Genomic DNA, 18,759 nt, shown 5'->3' on the forward strand with positions numbered 1-18,759 from the left:
GTAATGAGTACAATTCATAACCTAAGCATTTCAACAATGAACATTTTAACATGTCACTAGAGTAACAGAACAGATACAATACATTTTGTATTCTAACTCTAACCACCACAGTAACAGAATGACTCCCTTCCTCATTTGCATAAGCTTTGTATACCTCTGTTTAAATAGTCTGGCACTGTTGAACAGTTACCTGATTTTTTGAATAGTTTCTCCAAGACATAATCATCATTTTTCTTTGGATCTTCCTCCTTCTCTTCACTGTCCTCCTTTCTGTAGCGCTTTTGTTTCACTAGATGAGGAATACGCTCCCCTTCAAACTTGGCATCTTTGTGATGTTTCTTCTTAGACTTATCTTTGTGGCTCTCATGTGACAGCACATCCACTCTATGCTTTGTTTTTGAGGTACATTTATAATGATTATTATCCAATTGCCCATCTTCAGTTTTAGCAACCTGCTTTTCCCAAGAGCCAGCTGCGCTACATGCAAGGGTAAGATCTCCCTCGATATTTACATTAGCTGCTCCATGTATTTCATCAGTCACCATGCTGTTTAGAGAGTTGGCATTCTCTGAAGATCCTGCATCACCTGGCAATGACTGAGACATACATTTGTCATCTGTTTCCAAGTTTTCCTCCTTGTTTTTATCTGATAAATTTATATTAGTAGCAGCCTGTGTGTTATCTTTTGCAAAGCTATTTTGATTAAAGGTTTCCAAATTTCCTTTGGTTTCCTCACTTGTTTCTATCGCTTTAGAAGAATTTGTCATGTGGCTGGTTGAGTAGGAATTGGATGACTTGCTGTACTTTGGTGAACTGCTTCTTCCAAGATGGAGACCACCTTTCAAAGTGTCACCATCAGATGGCTTTTCATGTTTCCGTTTCAGTTGGTGTTTTGGGACTTGAACATCTGAACCAGTACCTGAGGGATGAATAAAATTAATATCAATTTATCAAACACTTCAAACATTTTTTTTTCTATTAAAGAGATTAGAAAAGAGTGTACCTGCAAAAATTGCACTTGTTTCTGTCCCCTGAGACACATCTGGGCTGCTCAGAGTAAAAAGCTCATAAAGATCATTGGATTTGAAAAAGCGCCTCTGCTTAGGGTCTTTCAGCACTCTGTTTGTTAAAAACTGTTTGAAGATTTGTCTAAAAAAAGAAAAAAAAGTACTTTGTGCATGAAACAATGTCTAGCTATGTTTAAGTACTGAATATAGTACTTAAAAAGAAAACTGTATAAGCACTAATGTTACCCTGCAGAATGATTAAGCAGTGGGAAGATGATGTTAGTTTCCAAAAGACAATCTTGAGTTAGTAACTTTCAAACAACCAACTAAATTGTTAAACACGGGGATTTACTGTTTCACAACAATCCCATAACACAACAGGTAACCACCATCTTGAAATGTCCTGTGAGGCATCCATTAACTAAGCAATAAATAACTTCACAGCTAGATTTTTTTTTGTCCATTAAAATTGAAAAGCTTGCATATATCACAATAAAACTATCCAAAAGCTCTTTCAGTGAAAAACAATTTCTTGTTAAAATGACATTTTCATAGTTCAGTTGGTTGAAGGAATCAAGAGCAGCAGTGTAGTTCACAGTCTGATGGTGAGGACTGGATGATAACCAGTGAAAAGAGAAAGCAGAATTGGGGTTGCAAGGAAGAGAAAAAACAGCCCATTTATAGAGGACTGAACAAAACAAATTCTGAGGGGAATTAAGCTGCAAAAAGTCTGCTAGTATTGGTAGATCAACTTTTATGCCATGTTTATACTATGTAACTTTTGATTACAATAAGCATTGTTTTCCTCTACAAAAAAAACGCATCCCCAAAAAGGGATGGGAATCACTTCTCAGAAAATGTTTATTATTGTTTTAGCTCTGCTGGCCTTAAACAGGGAAGCTATTTTAAAATCCAACTGGCAAAAACTATGTTCAAATATAGGTACCAGGTACTGTAATGCACCCATCTTTTTAGTTTTCCAGAATTAATTGAGCTTCATAGCTTCCTGCAAGGGCGATCACATATTTGCGAGGAGGAAAACAAGGCAAGGGGAAAAGACAACTTGCTTAAAGCATGAAGTCCACTGACTGGTCTGGAAATTAATTTTATTTCTGACGGCTGTCCTGACCCTTAGAACCCACTTCCTTGATGTGGTCAGTGTTGCTCAAACACGTGTATGCCAGAGGGATGCAAGCCAACCAACAGCGGATGCTTTGTGTCAATGTGGTAAAGCAGAGAAAAAAAATGAACTCAATAAGTGCTGGTACTTCATTATTTAGAGCTTTCCATTCATCTGCATTTTCAAAGAGGATACTCCTGTTCTAAATAGCAATGCCTAGCCAGAGGACTCCCATGTATGTTGTTCATTTGGAATTCATACGAGTGAAGCTAACTACTAAGAAAGCTGAATGGAGAGCAAACAAAAAGATTTAATTGATTCAGAAATGCAAGCACTTTAAGGCTTTAGCTATATTTTGGAATAAATAACAATCATGACTGGCAGTTCTGGAGGTTTAATTCTTGCATTTTGGAACAATTTGGGAATAAAATCAAATTGGCTTGAAGAGTAGCAAACACACATACATACCGCATACATCCTTACATATCCTCTGGATAACAAAAAAATTGTTGATTTCAAATTGCACCTCAGACTCTTCAAGTCTCATGTTCTGAATAAGCAGCTCATTTTTCTTGTCTATGCCTCATACTCTAATTTACAGTGAATTCTAAATGGGTGGGACACAGCTGCCTGAACAGATTTACGAGGAGTATTTAGCATGTGGGGTCTCGGAGCCAGAGAGGCAGTATCACAGTGTGTATAATATTGAAAGCCTATTTCTCAGCAGAAATTGTAAAGTTTTCCATGACTATCATGACCAAAGTTGGGGGTTATATTCCGTGTGAGCACATACACAGGTGTTTAACTGTTACACAACCTCAGATTAGCTGCAAACATTTTCTTGAGCACAGGTCTGTATTCAAGGAATCATTTTGACTGACCTGTGGTATATCTTCTCTTCAATAGTACCTGCGGTGAGAAGCCTGTACACGGTCACTTGTTTCTTTTGGCCTATTCTCCAAGCACGTTCCCGAGCCTGAAACCCAAAAGGTTTGGTTACCAGACATTAGCCTCCTAGACAAGTATTTGACAGGGATACCACTGTTTCAAACCTAGTTTGGACATTTAACAAATAGTTCAAAAAGTTAATAGCTGTGGTATTTCTACAGCATTAGGACAAGTAATTCAGAAGGAGAGGAAAACAATTTAGAAAGTTTACCTATGTAGAAAGACAAGAATCCAATTGTACCAAGAATTCTATTTGGAATCTCAAAGAATAAATTAGTATCTTAAAATTAGAACTCACGTCTGAGTTCTGAGTATATATCCCAGATATATACTTTATACAAGCTTGTTCCGAAAGAGATCTACTTATATATATTTCCTTTGAATTTTACTCCTTTTTCTCAACTGAGAGCTTTTACTGAACATCTTGAACCAACCAATAAAACAGACCACTCTAGGTCAGACTGCACACTTGCAGATCTCAGAGTTATGCAGGATTTCCACCAGAAATCACTTTTAACTGTCAAAAAAGTATGTGTAAGCTCCACATACTGTTAAGGGATCTGATAATGCAGAGTCTCATAGCATCATCAAATAAAGAACAATTCCGTTAAAGTGTTGGCTTAAAAGCAGCTTCTCCTAAGGACACAGCTACATATCATTATTGATTGACAAACCCAATTTAAGCAACATTTATTTGTTCTCCTTTTCTTACCCTGCATTGCCACCACAAACAGTCATGCCTGTTCAACAGCTGAACAGTTGTACTCTTCCTTGAGAAACATCTAGTCTGTTTATTTATTTGGGAAAAAAAAATACAAAAACCTCCAGTCCATTTCAACTGTTTGTTTTGCTAAACTCTGATTATATGAATCGACAATACTGAAGAGTGGTAAGACCTAACAGCATAAAGGGGATGTGGTGGGAACCGCTTAAATTGGCTTTGCCACAAGAGCAATCATAATGTGGAGCTGTCCCCTAATTGACCACTGCTGGCAACAGCAACTTAGGGAAGAGCAACATACTGCTTTAACGCTATAGACGTCATATCACCTTCAGTTTTATTTCAACTTAGCTAGTAAATGGAATGCAATGGACCAAACTTACCTGTGTGTCTGTACTGGGATTCCAGTCAGGATCATAAATAATAACCCGGTCAGCACCAGTTAAGTTAACTCCAATACCACCAACACGAGTTGTCAGAAGAAAAATAAATATGGATTTGTCCTATAATGCAAGATAGAATTTACTAAAAGAATTACCAAAGCACGAGATCATTTTCATTATTTCCTGGATTCTTTTATTATTATTATTTGCAAAAATCCAAAGGGAGCCAAGAAGAAGAAGAAGAAGTTTCCTCATTTATTTAATATCTCTTTTGACAAATAAAAGTAGTTTGATCTAGATTTCATTTACTGTTGCCCAACAAAAATTCTTTTTTCTTCCTTCAACCCTTTTTCTTTTTCCTTTTTTCTTAGCAGAAAACCCAACTTGTATGAAAAAAAAGATGACGCTTTTCCCCTTACACTAAGAAAGTGGTTTCATTTGACCGAACTCCCCAGTTTTGTGTCTCAAACCTGAAGCAGTATGTTTTTTGATCCTAGTGGGTCCCTTGCAACTCAGGATATTATGAATCTATGATTCTAAAAACAGATCAAAAAGGAGTGCCAAGAACTCAAGGTAAGCCTAGGTATTATACCCACTAATTAGCACATGGGATACAACATCTCACCTCATTATATCTTGTTATAAGGGGCTGTCTGGAAGCTATTGTTGTGGTGCCATCCATCCTGAGGTAGGAATAGCTTCTGCCTCTCACAAAGGCTTCAAGGATCTGCAACATCTGTTGTGATGGGAAAAAAAAGTTAATAAAATCCAGATGTGAAGGCTATGCAACTCTCTGATTAAGTCATGAGAATTTCTGTCATGAGAATTAAGTCACAAGAATCACAGTGCCAATCAAATAAACAAGAAAAATAACCAACAACTTGTGAATATAAAGTGAGCGGAAAATTCATCAACATATGTAATTGGGGTAAAGAAAAGAATAGTTATTTCATTGCTGAATACAAGACTGGAATGTTTGTACTTGGTGTGGGAAACCATGAGCTGTGGTCTCAAGATAATTTAAATAAGTAAGTGGTGCAGCATTCCAGGGAATCCACAGAACCAAGACAAAATCATGAATATACAGGGAAAATGAATGAAGGTCACTGGCTATGCTACTGGCCCAAAAGATGCAATTCTCAGGATTAGATGTAACAGACTACCAGTTCTATCCTGAAGTTGTTCAGAAGGGACAATAAATACATCACCACTGCTTCAGCCTGGTATTATATATAAGCTAGAAGCTTTTATATATAAGCTAGAAGCTTCTATATAGCTAGAAGCTATATAGAAGATGGAAGCTTTGGCCCAGTATATTCAATTTGGGCAACACTTGCCACAACACTGTCATTCCAGTAAAGCTTATGAGCTATGGAACTGATGATCTCCAGTTATTCCAAAGACATTACGCTTTTTTTTCTCCCAATAACATAATATTAATTTTATGAGAAGGACACCAAAAAAAAGAACAACTCTGTTTTTAATTACAAGCCTTGTTGGAAGAAATACACACTTTTTCAGTTTTACTAACAACTAAACTAAAAACAATTAGGTCCTCTTACTTGTCTTGACTGAGTGAAAAACAACACCCTATGACCTTGCTTGTGCCATATTTTCAGCAAAGACTCTACCACTATCATTTTTCCAGAGCGTTTCCAAAATCCAAACTGATCTGCTTCCTCCACTTCAGCATCTGGTACACCCTTCAAAATCCTGGGACCACCAGAGAAGAGGTCAGGGTGGTTGCAAATCTTCCGCAAAGCTACTAATCCTGAGAAAACCTAAAGAATACAGGAGAAAGAATATTTTTATTTCTTGACAAATACTTGTAGCTATGTGAATTGTGGCTAAGAACAAGAAAAATAATAACGTATTAATCTAATCATCATCAAGAAGAGTGTTTTTAATAGGGGTTTGCTCTTTAGAGAGACCAATGGATGCCAACACTTGTATCATGGAACTTCTTGGGAAAAAGCAGTACAAGAGAAGGTCAATGAAAATATATAACAGTGAACCTATTCTGATGACAAGGTTAAGTGTATTCTGCAACAATTTCCACATTAGCAGAAGCAGTCCCTAGCTGCAGCTCATGGTCAGACTTTTCCTATTCAAAAAAAAAAAAATCTATCAAGTTTGTTCTATTAAAGGAACATATTAAAATTCTTACTAGGAAGCATACCCACCAGAATGCATGGTAACAAAGAACAGGTGAGTGAACACATTTAAACAAACACATGATGTTGAAAACCATCACTTTTGATGCCATGTTAGAAGAGTTCTATTCAGTTATTTATTCGATAATATTACAAGTGTTATTAATTCATCTGATAGAATGGACACTCATAAAAAAAAAGTTTGAAAGAATCAATCTTCCATCACTAAAAATTGGATGAGCCAGCACATAATCTATGGTCTATCTGTACAACAGTGAGGTTTTGTTTTTTCAGCTGGGATTCACAGGTGACATCAAAAAAACATCCAACAAAAGCACTGACATTCACTGTACAAAATTTTCAAATCTCCAGAAAATATGAGAGCCTATTTTGTAACACCTTAGCAAATTTCTGCAGATAGTCTTGTATAAGCTACCTCTTGAAGATCAAGCTCCTTAAAATAATTTTCATTGTGATAACTAAAATTGCTAGCCACTCAATGAAACTTGTCCCCTGTACCATTGCAAGATCTGGAAAAAAAAGTCAAAAAAAGGGTCAGGTAAATATCTGCTTTGTTTGGCACTGCAATATACAAGGCTGTAATGACCATGCAACTGGCTGGAGCCACTGAGGATGAGAGGAGAAAAGATTTCACAGCTCACAAGACAAGTAAATGTAGTAAATAATGCATTATAACAACAACAACAAAATATTCTTATTACAAAAAAATATATCTGTGCCCTACAGCTAAAATGGGAGTGAAAAGTGTCCACTGCACGTATACAAATGTCAAACGGACCAAATGTGTGAAATGTAAGAGTAACAAGGAATAGCAGACCTTTTACACAGGCAACAGCAGGCATTTGAAACTGTATTTCTATTACTGCTGTCATCCTTGCCACAGCAATTTCAACATCTACGTTGTGAGGATTGAGTCAAACTATGTTGAAGTGACTATGAAGACAATAACAAGGATGTTTACTATTTGCTCTGGTATATACTAAGACTGAAATCATCAACTGTTGCATCAAGAAGTTACCATACCTGTTGTGTACTTTCAGGGCAAATTACTCTTCCTTTGCTTTGCATTTGCAATTGGATGAAAGCATGCATACAGTTAACTACTGCAGGTCATCTAACAAGCTGTAATTCGTTCCCATGACCACAAACATATCCTGAAGCCCATTCCATTCCTACTTTTACCTGGTCATGCCATTACACAGGAACCACTAACTCTATGTATTCCATGAAACAGTTCTAAGAAAAAAATCAAACATCCACAAAAGCAGAACTGAGATGAATGTGTTTTCCTTTCTGTTCAGAATCCAGCTAAAAGAATGTGGAAGTCAATCCATGACTTAATCCATCAATCTCTACCTGTCATCAACCTTAATTAATACCAACCTGCATGTCTCCATTGAGAATCTGGTAGACTTCTTTAGAGTCAATGAAATTTTGATAGACTTGACGCTGCTCATCTGTCAAACGACAAAAGAGGACCTACCAAAACAAAACAAACAGCTCAAGCCCAACCTGTAAACTCCAGACTAAGCAAGTTTTAAAGTTTTACAATGCTACAAATAAACCTCACAGAAACATCTAACATACTGAAATACTGAATTAACAGATAATGTATAGACACCACTAGAAATAAACATTTGTTAGAATTTTAGAGAACGAATACAAACACTGAGATGGGTTTCATCATATTTTCTGTGCCACTTCCCAGTTGTTTTTTCCTCTCAAATTTTAGTTTTGGAGGAGCTGCCATTTTTCAGTTTTAATGAGGTAACTGTGCAGTGCTGACATTCTCTCAAAGCTACTTTTATAGGAAACACTTCTCACGGTGCCTTACAAATTTGTCCCTTACAAATTGCAAATTCTCAGAACTTCCTGTGAAAACAACAGGTTAGTACATGTAACCTGTACTGTCACTAGCATTTGAGTGTGAGCTTAAAATGATTTTTCAGGTGGTTTGATGAGTTAAAATGGAAAAAAAAATCACGTATTTACATCCTGAAAGGCACACAATATTATGCTTTATGTCAAACTTACATAGGGCCCTGTGACTGACAAGAACAAAAACATAATTTGTTTGATCTGCTTATGATTGCATTCTTAACAGTAGCCCAGACTCTTTAAAGAATATGGAAATTCAAAATTTGGTTATCTACAGTTAAAATAGCATTTCAACTGTTACTAGCACAAATTATTGACAAATGTTCTTGAGAGACTGGATTTGGGGGAGGAAGAGGGCTCGGATTTAATAGTAACGATAAGCAAACCTGTTCATTTTTATCTGGAAGCGAAAGGCTCATTTTAACATCAGCCTTCATTCTTCTCAGCAAGTAGGGGTTTATGGTGTCCCGTAACACACATGCACATTTGTATGCAGTTTTTACCTGAAAAAGGAAGAAAAAGCAAAAACTACTTTGGTTCTTGATATAAATTTTAGCAAAAAGCAAAATTCAATAATTAGTAATAGGAAAGTCCTCATAAAATGAGATGCTTTATGATTTATGCAGACCTACAGTTATTTACTCAATACAACATGAATTGCAATAAATTCATGATAGCAACAATAACACTGAATAAATAACTCTTTCTCAGATACCACTCATTTATCTTTAGTGAGTTAGTGGAATCTGAGACCAGAAATAAGATTTCTTTTAAAAACTGACCTGAGTATAAACTTGCACAGAACCAAAACCACACATGATTAAGTGCTAATACATACCAAAGATCAAAAAAAAAAAAAAAAAAAGGCCTGAAGCAATGGTGGTTACTAGACAATAAGTGAAGATTAGTGTCCGCTTGAGACTATTAAAAAAAAATCGGTACAAGAAAATCTCCATGATCACAGAAACTAAAGGTCACTCTGGCCTCAAATGGAGCATATGGTTCTATAATGGGTAATGGATGTGTGAGATGGGTATTAACTGTACATAATGGCTAAAAATACCTTCATTTCTCTTAAAGCAAAGAATACAATAAATTATTGATATGTAAAAAAACAAATTAGCTGTCCAATTTTAAATTACTAAGCTTCGGACAAGGGAGGCACTTAAGCTCAAAGAAAAAACTTTAGAAATGCGTATGTGCAAAACATTAAAAATAATATTTAATAGAAAGCAAATTTGTTAGCATTTATATACAACTTTAGTCTACAGATTACTATATGATTTATCTATTAGGCAGCTTGAAATGTGTTTACGAAGTTATAGAGAACCGTAAGTGCAAATATTAATAGGAACATTTATTCAGAAGATATTCCAAAAAATTTTTGTTTTCAAATTAGTTTATATACTTTCAGACTTCTGATACCTATTTTTGTTTTAAAAAATGAAAATAGCTTTCTGTTTTAAGCATTCCTCAATAGCATCTAAAACAATTTGCTGAAGCTTGAAATCAAGGAGGAAAGTTCTATTAAAATATATCAAAATATGAGATTAGGCCTCCACTCCCCCAACTTGCATAACTTTACTTTATATCAGAGAGTACTTATATTTTTTTCAACTTTCTTGACAAGAAACAACTGTGTATATGCTACGCCTCTCTATGGAAGAAATGGTCTCATTTAGTTGAATATTTTTTTTCACATACGCATAAGTAAAACATATACATGTGACTCTACTGAAAAAGTGTCTAGAATGTAAATCATGAGGTACATTTAAAAGTCAGTTTCTTAACAACATAACATTTTTTCAACTGAACTGATATATTTGATGCACTTACCTGCACAGGAGAGGCATTGGAGTATCCTCCCATGGTTATTGGAACAGAAAATTGCTCCATGAACACAGGTAGCGTTCCCAGTTTCCCTGGGAATACAAAGTCAAAGAGGGACCAGAGCTCCTTTAGGTTATTTTGCATAGGAGAACCAGACAAGATGATGCGATGGGGTGTGCGGAACTAGTAATTAAAACAAAGCAAAATTAAAACAAAGACAGAAGTAAGTCATTTTCATGGCTTATGGTATAAAGTGATTCCTGCTTCAGAGGATTTTCAATTCTACCACCAATGAATTCTCATGTTATAATATATGGTCCCATGCTACTGAAATACACAACCTTCTGTAATATATTGCCCACAAACTGTTAGCAGAAAATAAAGACTAACATTAATTTAACATTTGTTCCTAATGGTAAATTCCTACTCCATTTAACATTTCTGATGTTTTTCTCTACAAATCTCTATGAATGATGTAAACTCATTTAAAATATTAAGTAAATTAAATAGTCAAATATAGAACATTGTGATTTATGCTTTATTCTAACTTAATGGTCAAATGTGTGCTTTTATGCTAACTTAATAAGGCTATTAGATCTTGGCCCTCCTCCCCGCCACACTGAAAATCTTTCACCTGTTTTTGATAAAGTACCTGCTTGCACGCAAGTGTTACTGCAGCATTTGGATTTCGGATTTTGTGACCCTCATCCAAAATCACATAATGCCAGTCATAGCTGTGGATGTTATCCTGCATCAGTCGAATGTATGAATAAGAGGTAATTAAAATTCCATGGCATGAAGCAATTTCACGAATTAGTTTCACCTAAAAGCAAAAAGTGCATGCTGTCAGTAACAGAGCAAGACTGAAAATTCAGACTTGCAGAAGTACAGGTTTGCTGTCCAAGGTATGCTTAAAAAGTTTTGAAAGAGCAAATAATTTATTTCGCAAAGAAAATCACTGTAAAATAAACTGATCATAGGACTCTCAACTTATCTATAAAAGAATGAAGCACCTGAATATTGTGGTATAACAGATCAGAATTTGACCTGAAGCCTGGTAAGAAGCAATCAGTATTTTTGTTTCCAAAGGCAGCGTATGAAACTCAAACATGAAATTTGATCAAAATAACTAGTTTCTTCAAGTTCTCCTATACTCACATCACAAATCTACCTTTGTGTACTGCATCCAAGATATAATAGAATGTTAGAAATAAATAAAGTGAAAAACAAAAACAATCACAAAAAATTATCTGGTTAATCCTAAATTCTGTCCTACTCTTTTCATTAATAGAATTAATAATTTCTTATTTAACCACCAAATTGCATGCTTCTCTTGTAAGCTATATCCTTTCCCCATGTCTTTAACTAGCCTTTTTAGCTGTGAATTACCTAGGGCAGGAGCAGTCTACATCACCTTCCTTGAATGCTTTCACAGCATCCACAGTATTAGAGAACTGCATCTTTCCTGCATTTGTCCTCAACATATAAATCTAATAGAAGATTGATATTATCTTCTGCTATACAGGAAGGGAAAGAGCACAGACCAATTTGTATTTATTTATTTATTTGGATGGATTCGGTTATTTGGATCAAGGTGCTTAACTGCTACAGAAATCAACTGGAATTAGGTGCTTAAGCATCTTTGCATATCAGGACATAAATGAGGTCACTGAAGCTTACATAGGGAAGGGAAAACAAAACCAAATTTCCTTTTTCCCAGAGGGGCATCCTAACTATGAAGATAATCTTCCTTTCTGCTATATTGTGTTTACACAGCAAACAGGAAAATAGGACTATTGTTAGCTGCTACCTTATTGCCAATAAAAAATAAAAGCATCAATCCCATATGTGTGAAAGATATATAAACTGGTAACCACCAATTCTAAACTTTTGCTTTAGATTACTCTCAAAATAGTCAAGCTGCACCCAGAATTAATCCCTGCTTTTAGTCAGAGGATGTCAAAACTACCTTAAAATCTGTGGAAGCTCAAGCCCATTCCGTATTTACAGTTTCATGAATTTCATACCCTATTTTACACATGAATTCACTGCTAGAGTACATTGACTATTTATTCAGTAGTTTTCCAAGAGCTGCACGTATTAGTCCATGACATAGGACCTGAGCAAAATGAATGGGAGTTTTATCACTGATTTAATGTACGCCGTATCAGCATGCAGGGGCAAAAGCAGAAGATGAGCTGGGGGGCAATTCTGTATTAAACAAGTACAGTGAGTGTAAAAAGAAAATAAATAAATAAATAAATATTTATTTTTTTTTAAAGTAGAACCACTGCAGAATTTGCTAAAGGAAAGAACGACAACAATGAAAAAATCACATTCCTAAAATATTTGCATATTCAAAAACATTAAGAACACTTATTTGAAGTGCTTTAAATGAAAAAAAAAACTATTTCTGAAAGAATCATATGGTGTTAAGAGTACATGATCTTGTAAAATTTCTTACCATGACTTCTTGCTCAGAGACATAACCCAAGATTCAAAATGTTTTTCTGCATTTAACTGTGCAAAAACTTTTACTTTCTGATTATCATCTCCCGGTAAAAACATGACACATCATCTAATGTCAATGCTGTGATTCTCAAGAGGATATGCAACCTTTACAACAAAATGTATTACAGACATAGGAGGAGTTCTAGGCAGGTGTGAACATCTAAACCTTAATTCGAGCTGGTGCATTGCCCACAGTCTGCAACAGTGTCCTGGAGCCTCGGCGATGGCCTATCATAGAATATCGTAGGCATCTCTACCCAAACACTTAAGACAAATCATCTCGGGCGATTTCAAATTAAAAGCTTGTAAAATATGTAACCTCTCCTAGTTTTTGCAATTAATAGGGTATGTCTGCAATTAGCCTGACTTACAGAATGCTACACTGTTGTCATTAAAAGATGTTTTGTGAAAGTGCTGCTGTTATTATGGAGGCTCAAGAGACCAATCCCTCCTAGAGGGCAAGCAGTGGACTAGCAGAAAACAACAGCCATAAATCACGCTGTCAGGTAGCAGAAAGAACAGAAGTGAAACGCAGGCACATGAAGGCCATTCACTGTAAACACACCACAGCAGAATCCTAGTCAGGATTTACTGAACCTGTAATTAATTAAAGTTTCCTTCAAGCTAAATTTTTAATAAACAAGGATTTGTGCTGACAATGAAGAAATACAACACCACAATTTTAACAACTCACACTACAACACCTATTAACTATCATTTTATTGTACTAGAGACTTTGATAGAGGGTGCTTTAGCTTTAGTTGCAGTTATTGGAATAATTACAGATCTTTTAAAATATGATAATGGATTTAATATTGGACATACTGTTTAATACCATGTCACTTCAGAATTTGCAATATTTTATGACGTAGTCTTTAATTCACAATTACCATTTGTTTAGATTCAGAAATTTTATTTTATTATTATTTTTCTCTCTTAGGGATACACTTCAATGAAATATTTCAGGGCATACGCTGTTAAACTAAAAAAAAATAAAAATAAGTTCAGATTAGAGACAAATCCTACTAATGACAAAAGAACACAGCTGTTGTTGAGCTTTGAAATTCTGAACTCTGGTCTTTAAAAAGAAGACCTAGTGTTCCTAATGAACACAGGAACATGCAAATGAATGGAATAAGGCTGATCTTACAGATTTGTTCAGCACAATAGTTTAGGCCTTTGCAATTTACAGACAGTATTTTCACCTAACATTGTGGTCATTACATAGATTGTGTTGCTCCATCTTCACTGTGACACACGCAACATACAAAGGCTAAAAGATTTTCAGCAAGTACCATTTCTTAAGGCTAAAAAATTTCACTGATGTTTTCTACAGACAAGCCTTTAAGCAAACCTTTTCTTCCTGTTGATTACCTTGCTGTAGATACAAACCCACAATTGTTAACGCATAGAGAAATAATATTTATCTTTTTAGCAGCTAAAGTAGTCCTTTTAAAAGAATAATTAAGGGAACCTGTACTCATTATGCATTATAACGGTAATATTCTTAAATAGAAACACGCACGTAAGACTGAACTTAAAGAACTTAACTAACGATAGCCATGAAATTCTCTAAACTTTCAGATGCCTTTAAGGCACGTGTGAACTCACCAAGATGATACCTACCTGGTCACTTACACAACTATATATAATTTGTCAATCAAAAATGCATTGTTCAGCAGCCTTTTCACTATCTCATAACCAACCATTAAGTCCAGAGATCCATAAATTCAACCTATAAAACCTCTTTATCATTTCCCTGCCCCCAACAAAACAATCTAAATGGCACCACGAAGAAGCTTCACAAGAACACATTACAATGTTTAATAATGTAAATGTTGCAATAAAAAAAGCTAGAGCACTTACTACATATTTAGGAGGAATGTTATTTGTTGTGGCATAATAAAAAGTTTATCCAAGTTTGATCTGTAACACAGAAAGAGAGTCTTTGGCTAAAATAAAGGTTCTATATCCAGTCATGCCAAGAACTGTAATCTCTTGAGTTTATTTTCTTTGCATGTAGATTATGTACTCTACTGTGAGGGCAGAAGGCTTAAAATCTACGGTGTGCAAAGTCATCTTCAAACAGATGGCTCCATAGGTGCAAGCATCATGAAGAGACAATTGCTTTTGAGGGCTGCATTTTGTCCAGCATTTGGCTAGAATAAATAAGTAGTTAAGGCTTTACAGATTGAATCTGATTACCACCAGAAAGAATAATTAACCACAATGATACTTGTTCTAAAGATCAAGATATTAAAAATTCAGCCTTGATCTTAGCAATGCAGCCACCTCCCACATTTGAGATGTTAAGCCAAGATAACTGAAGTTCATGTTGTCTTTGTGTAAATCCAAGAAGCTGGATTTACTTCTTTATTTTCTCACATTCTTAGAGGCGTCAGAGCACTTGGTATTTGCAAGTCACTTTTAAGCTACATCAGGTTTGAGTGTAAACTACTGCGAGAGGTTAATAGTATAAAACATCACCAAAGGACTCAGCCACAATTGCTGTACCATACTCAAACTGAAAGCTGACTTCATGGTGGAGGACTACTACTTCAGTTTGATTCTTCTCTTCACTTTAAACTTACACACATTAATCATCACAGAAGAACCAAACGATCTTCTTCTGTGACCACAAGCAGAAAAAAAATAAAATAAAATCAAGTGTTACATTTCTTCCAGATGGCCTCAAGCTATCTCTGAAGACAACTACTAGGATGGGAAAGTATTTGCAGCAAGGAGGGTGTCAGTCTCTTTTCTCAGTGACAAGTGACAGGACATGATGAAATGGTCTCAAGTTGCACCAGGAAGGTTTAGACTGATTATTAGGAAGAATTTCTTCATGGCAAGGGTGGTCAAGCATTGCAACAGGATGCCCAGGGAATTATTCCTGGAGGTATTTAAGAGACATGTGGATGTGACAGTACGAGATATGATTTAGCAAGGGGACTCAGTAGATCAGGGTGATGGTTGGACTTGAAGGTCCAACCTTCAACCTGAAGGTCTTGATCTTGAAGGTCTTTTCTGACATAGACCATTTAATGATCCTATTTTTTTAATTTACTTTAGTCATAAGCCTTGCCTCTTTTGGTTAAGAAATAACTGAATAAATGTGCATGAGGTGATGACCCCATTAGCAGTGACTCTCATTTAAAGCATCCTGTTGCAGTTGTCAAAAGGGCAGGATAAGAGAACCGAACCTATCTAAAGTGATCGTATGGTATCCAAATTCTTTAAGTTACTGAGTAGGTATTTGTAGGAGCACAATGGGGAGGTAAAGTTATGAAAACCTGACTATTCCCACAGACGGAAAAAATTAGATTCAGTTTGTCAAGTTCTTTAATTGACAAATACCCCCAAAATACATGCACACTAATTTTATTTAGGAAGATGTGCAAGCATGTTATTGAGGTCAACAGACTTTTAGGGCTTGAAGACATACCAAGTTAATTGAACATCAGGAAGCCATTAGCACATTAGAGTGTGCTATTCCTTTTTTGCCATGCGCTGTAACTGCATCGATTACCTCACGATATGTTTAATCAAGTGCAATTAAGCACCATATCATTTTAATGTTATTACAAGAAATTCAATAAACATTTAAAGAGAAATTAAAAAAATGCTTTGCTGAATCCTGCAAATCCAGTTAAGTACCTGAAATATGAGGCCAAGAGAAAAAAATAAAAAGCTTTCCTTGTTTTTCTTCAAGCAAGGTACCAAGGGTTGAAAATCCCGACTTGTCTGAAGCTTCAACTTCAGAAATGGAATAAGAACATGCATATAAAGACATTGGCCAATAGAATTAAAAGCCGGAAAAGGCACTGCTTGAGGAAAATAAAACCAACAAAGTAACACTATCATTAAAGGAGACCAGGTGATATTAACTGACATATTGGTCAACTGAAAAGAAATTAGTTTGCCTGTGCAAACAGAAAGTATTAAATATTTATCAATATCACGAATGTGCAAGGAAAGAATTCACCAGTACTAGAAGCATATATGTATACTAATAGGTTCCTACATTGATCAGCTGCAGCAAAAGCAGCTGATAATACTGCAAACTGCTTCATAATTATAACGTGGACATTAGGAATAGATGGATCATGTCTTTGAGTGACAGTGAGACATAGTGAAGAGAAACTTCATGGAAATTTACAGAGAAGCTTTGCAAACTAATCAATAGTATAGAGGGCTCTCCACAATGAATTCAGAGAATTGAGGATACATAGCATCTTTCTGGTTTAAGTATCTAAACTGCAGATTGCATCCAATTATTTTATTTATTTATTTACAGAATAAATGGGCTTAAATTTTCACTGAACTGTAAAGGCGGCTAGCAGATACTAAATGCTTTTAAAAAACCAGTAGGCAAGGAAAGCCTTATGGAAATTGAGATAAAGCAGTAAAGTTCTCATTAAACTCAAGAAGTCTTCTGAAGCTTTTCTGTTCTTTCAGAGAGGCCCTCTCAGTTACCAACTCTACTGTTGACTTGTCTACCTTCAGCAGAAAGACTAAAAACCTTCTCACACCAAATCATGTACGGCAGTTACTAGCACACGAGCACCACTGTAAAAGTAGATTAGGTATCATACTATGTTGGCTACCATAAATGGATAGACTTTTAAAGGAAAATAACATGTTAAAACAATTATGCACTTCAATTCCATAAAAAGCTGAGCTATGTCTAACCCTGCAGGGGCCCCATAGCAAGCTTGAACTACTTGCAATCTGGTTTACAAGCAGTCTAGTCATGGCAGCGTGGATTTCAGCACAAGCAAAGTGCTCTGAACAACAAACCTGTTACGTTTAACTTGTTCAAGTAACATTATTATGTATTATAATGTAATTGTACTCCAGGAATGACAATTCCCGTTTTGTCCTGTTTCCTAACAAATCTGTACAAGGCGGTGAATTTTGTAACTTTTTAAAATAATCAGAGGAAGATCACAAGCTTGCACAGAAACATTCAGGAACAGAGGATACTCTTTTTTTTTTTTTTTTTTGGCTAGCACATAAAAATACAAGTTTCTGGAATTACAAAATGTATGTCAATTATTACCTTTTTGTTGGTGTAAGAACCAGTTTCATGGAGAATGGCGACCCTAAATGGAGGCCACCAAGTGTGGAATTCTTTTACCCACTGATGCATCACAGTAGCTGGACAAACAATGACTGTTGGACCCAATCCCTGGTACCTAAAAGCACACAAGCAAAAACCAAACCTTCAACATGAAATAAATACCCTATGTTAAAATAATCTGACACACTTGATCATTCGAGTGGAATACAAGAGCTACGGAAATTAACTGGCACTCTTTTCCTATAATTTTTTCCAGAGGTAGATAACAAAGAAAAAGCTAGAACAGCCTATCTATTGAATGCAGTGAGCAGTTAATGGATAAAATCTATCAACATAAACACAGAAACAGAAAAGCTCCAAACAATAAGGCATAAGGGAACTTCATACTGCATCCCATGGTAATACAAAACAGGTTTTGGTGACTGTATTTCTTTTAAGAGAAAAAGAAATTATCATCAACCATTTTATTACTTCCACACCCAAAAAAAGTGCACATATGGTCTCACACGTGTTTTGCTTCATGGTGATAATATACTATACTATTATCATCACAATTTACAGATCACAAGATAATACAAGGACTATAAAGAAACAGAATGTAACATCCAAATAAGTTGAGGTCAGAGCTGGGCTAAAACCATCTCATCCATTTCCTGCTCATACTCAGACAACTGTTTCTGAGATTCACTGTGGAAATGTTTGAAATAAAGTCTTTCTGTATGTAAATTTCAGAGACACTTTTATGGTTAAAAAGAGGACAAAATCTCTTGCATGACAGCCAAACAAGAAATATTACCATCAGGAACAAATACCATCAACCATGCAGGAAGTATATTAGAGCAGGAACAAAAATATAAGCTTGGTTATTTTTCAAAAATACTTGCTGCTTAAAAACTAGAACAAAATGACTTTGGAAACAAAGGCAATAGCTACAATTACCACATCCTGGTCTGTGTCTTCATATGATACAAAATAGTCACGAGCCAACTATGCACTATTCAAGTGGTAGTAAACAAGCATTTCGAACGATCACAGTTTAAATTAAAGATCACGTACATACAGCAATAAAGAAAAAAATCCCAAACACCTGCAATGCTCTGCTTT

At 35.5% G+C, this 18,759-nt stretch overlaps 1 protein-coding gene across 8 annotated transcripts in view; it reads right to left on the reverse strand.

Annotated features, from left to right (window-relative positions):
- ERCC6 (ERCC excision repair 6, chromatin remodeling factor) overlaps positions 1-18,759 on the reverse strand; it is a 50,165-nt gene that overhangs the window by 3,999 nt on the left and 27,407 nt on the right. For 7 of the 8 annotated variants that reach the window (XM_080598634.1, XM_080598640.1, XM_080598637.1 and 4 more), the window contains 11 exons: positions 17,635-17,770; positions 10,714-10,884; positions 10,068-10,244; positions 8,618-8,734; positions 7,737-7,832; positions 5,742-5,960; positions 4,805-4,915; positions 4,180-4,299; positions 3,009-3,103; positions 1,004-1,149; positions 191-919 (listed from right to left, as the gene is read on the reverse strand). In XM_080598634.1, coding sequence (XP_080454760.1) covers positions 191-919; positions 1,004-1,149; positions 3,009-3,103; positions 4,180-4,299; positions 4,805-4,915; positions 5,742-5,960; positions 7,737-7,832; positions 8,618-8,734; positions 10,068-10,244; positions 10,714-10,884; positions 17,635-17,770 — 2,117 coding nt within the window. The remainder of the gene's footprint in view (positions 1-190; positions 920-1,003; positions 1,150-3,008; positions 3,104-4,179; positions 4,300-4,804; positions 4,916-5,741; positions 5,961-7,736; positions 7,833-8,617; positions 8,735-10,067; positions 10,245-10,713; positions 10,885-17,634; positions 17,771-18,759) is intronic. The other variant, XM_080598635.1, reaches the window with a different exon arrangement.

Source organism: Anser brachyrhynchus, assembly GCF_964034855.1.
Source record: "Anser brachyrhynchus genome assembly, chromosome: 6".
NCBI classification, from domain to species: Eukaryota; Metazoa; Chordata; class Aves; order Anseriformes; family Anatidae; genus Anser; species Anser brachyrhynchus.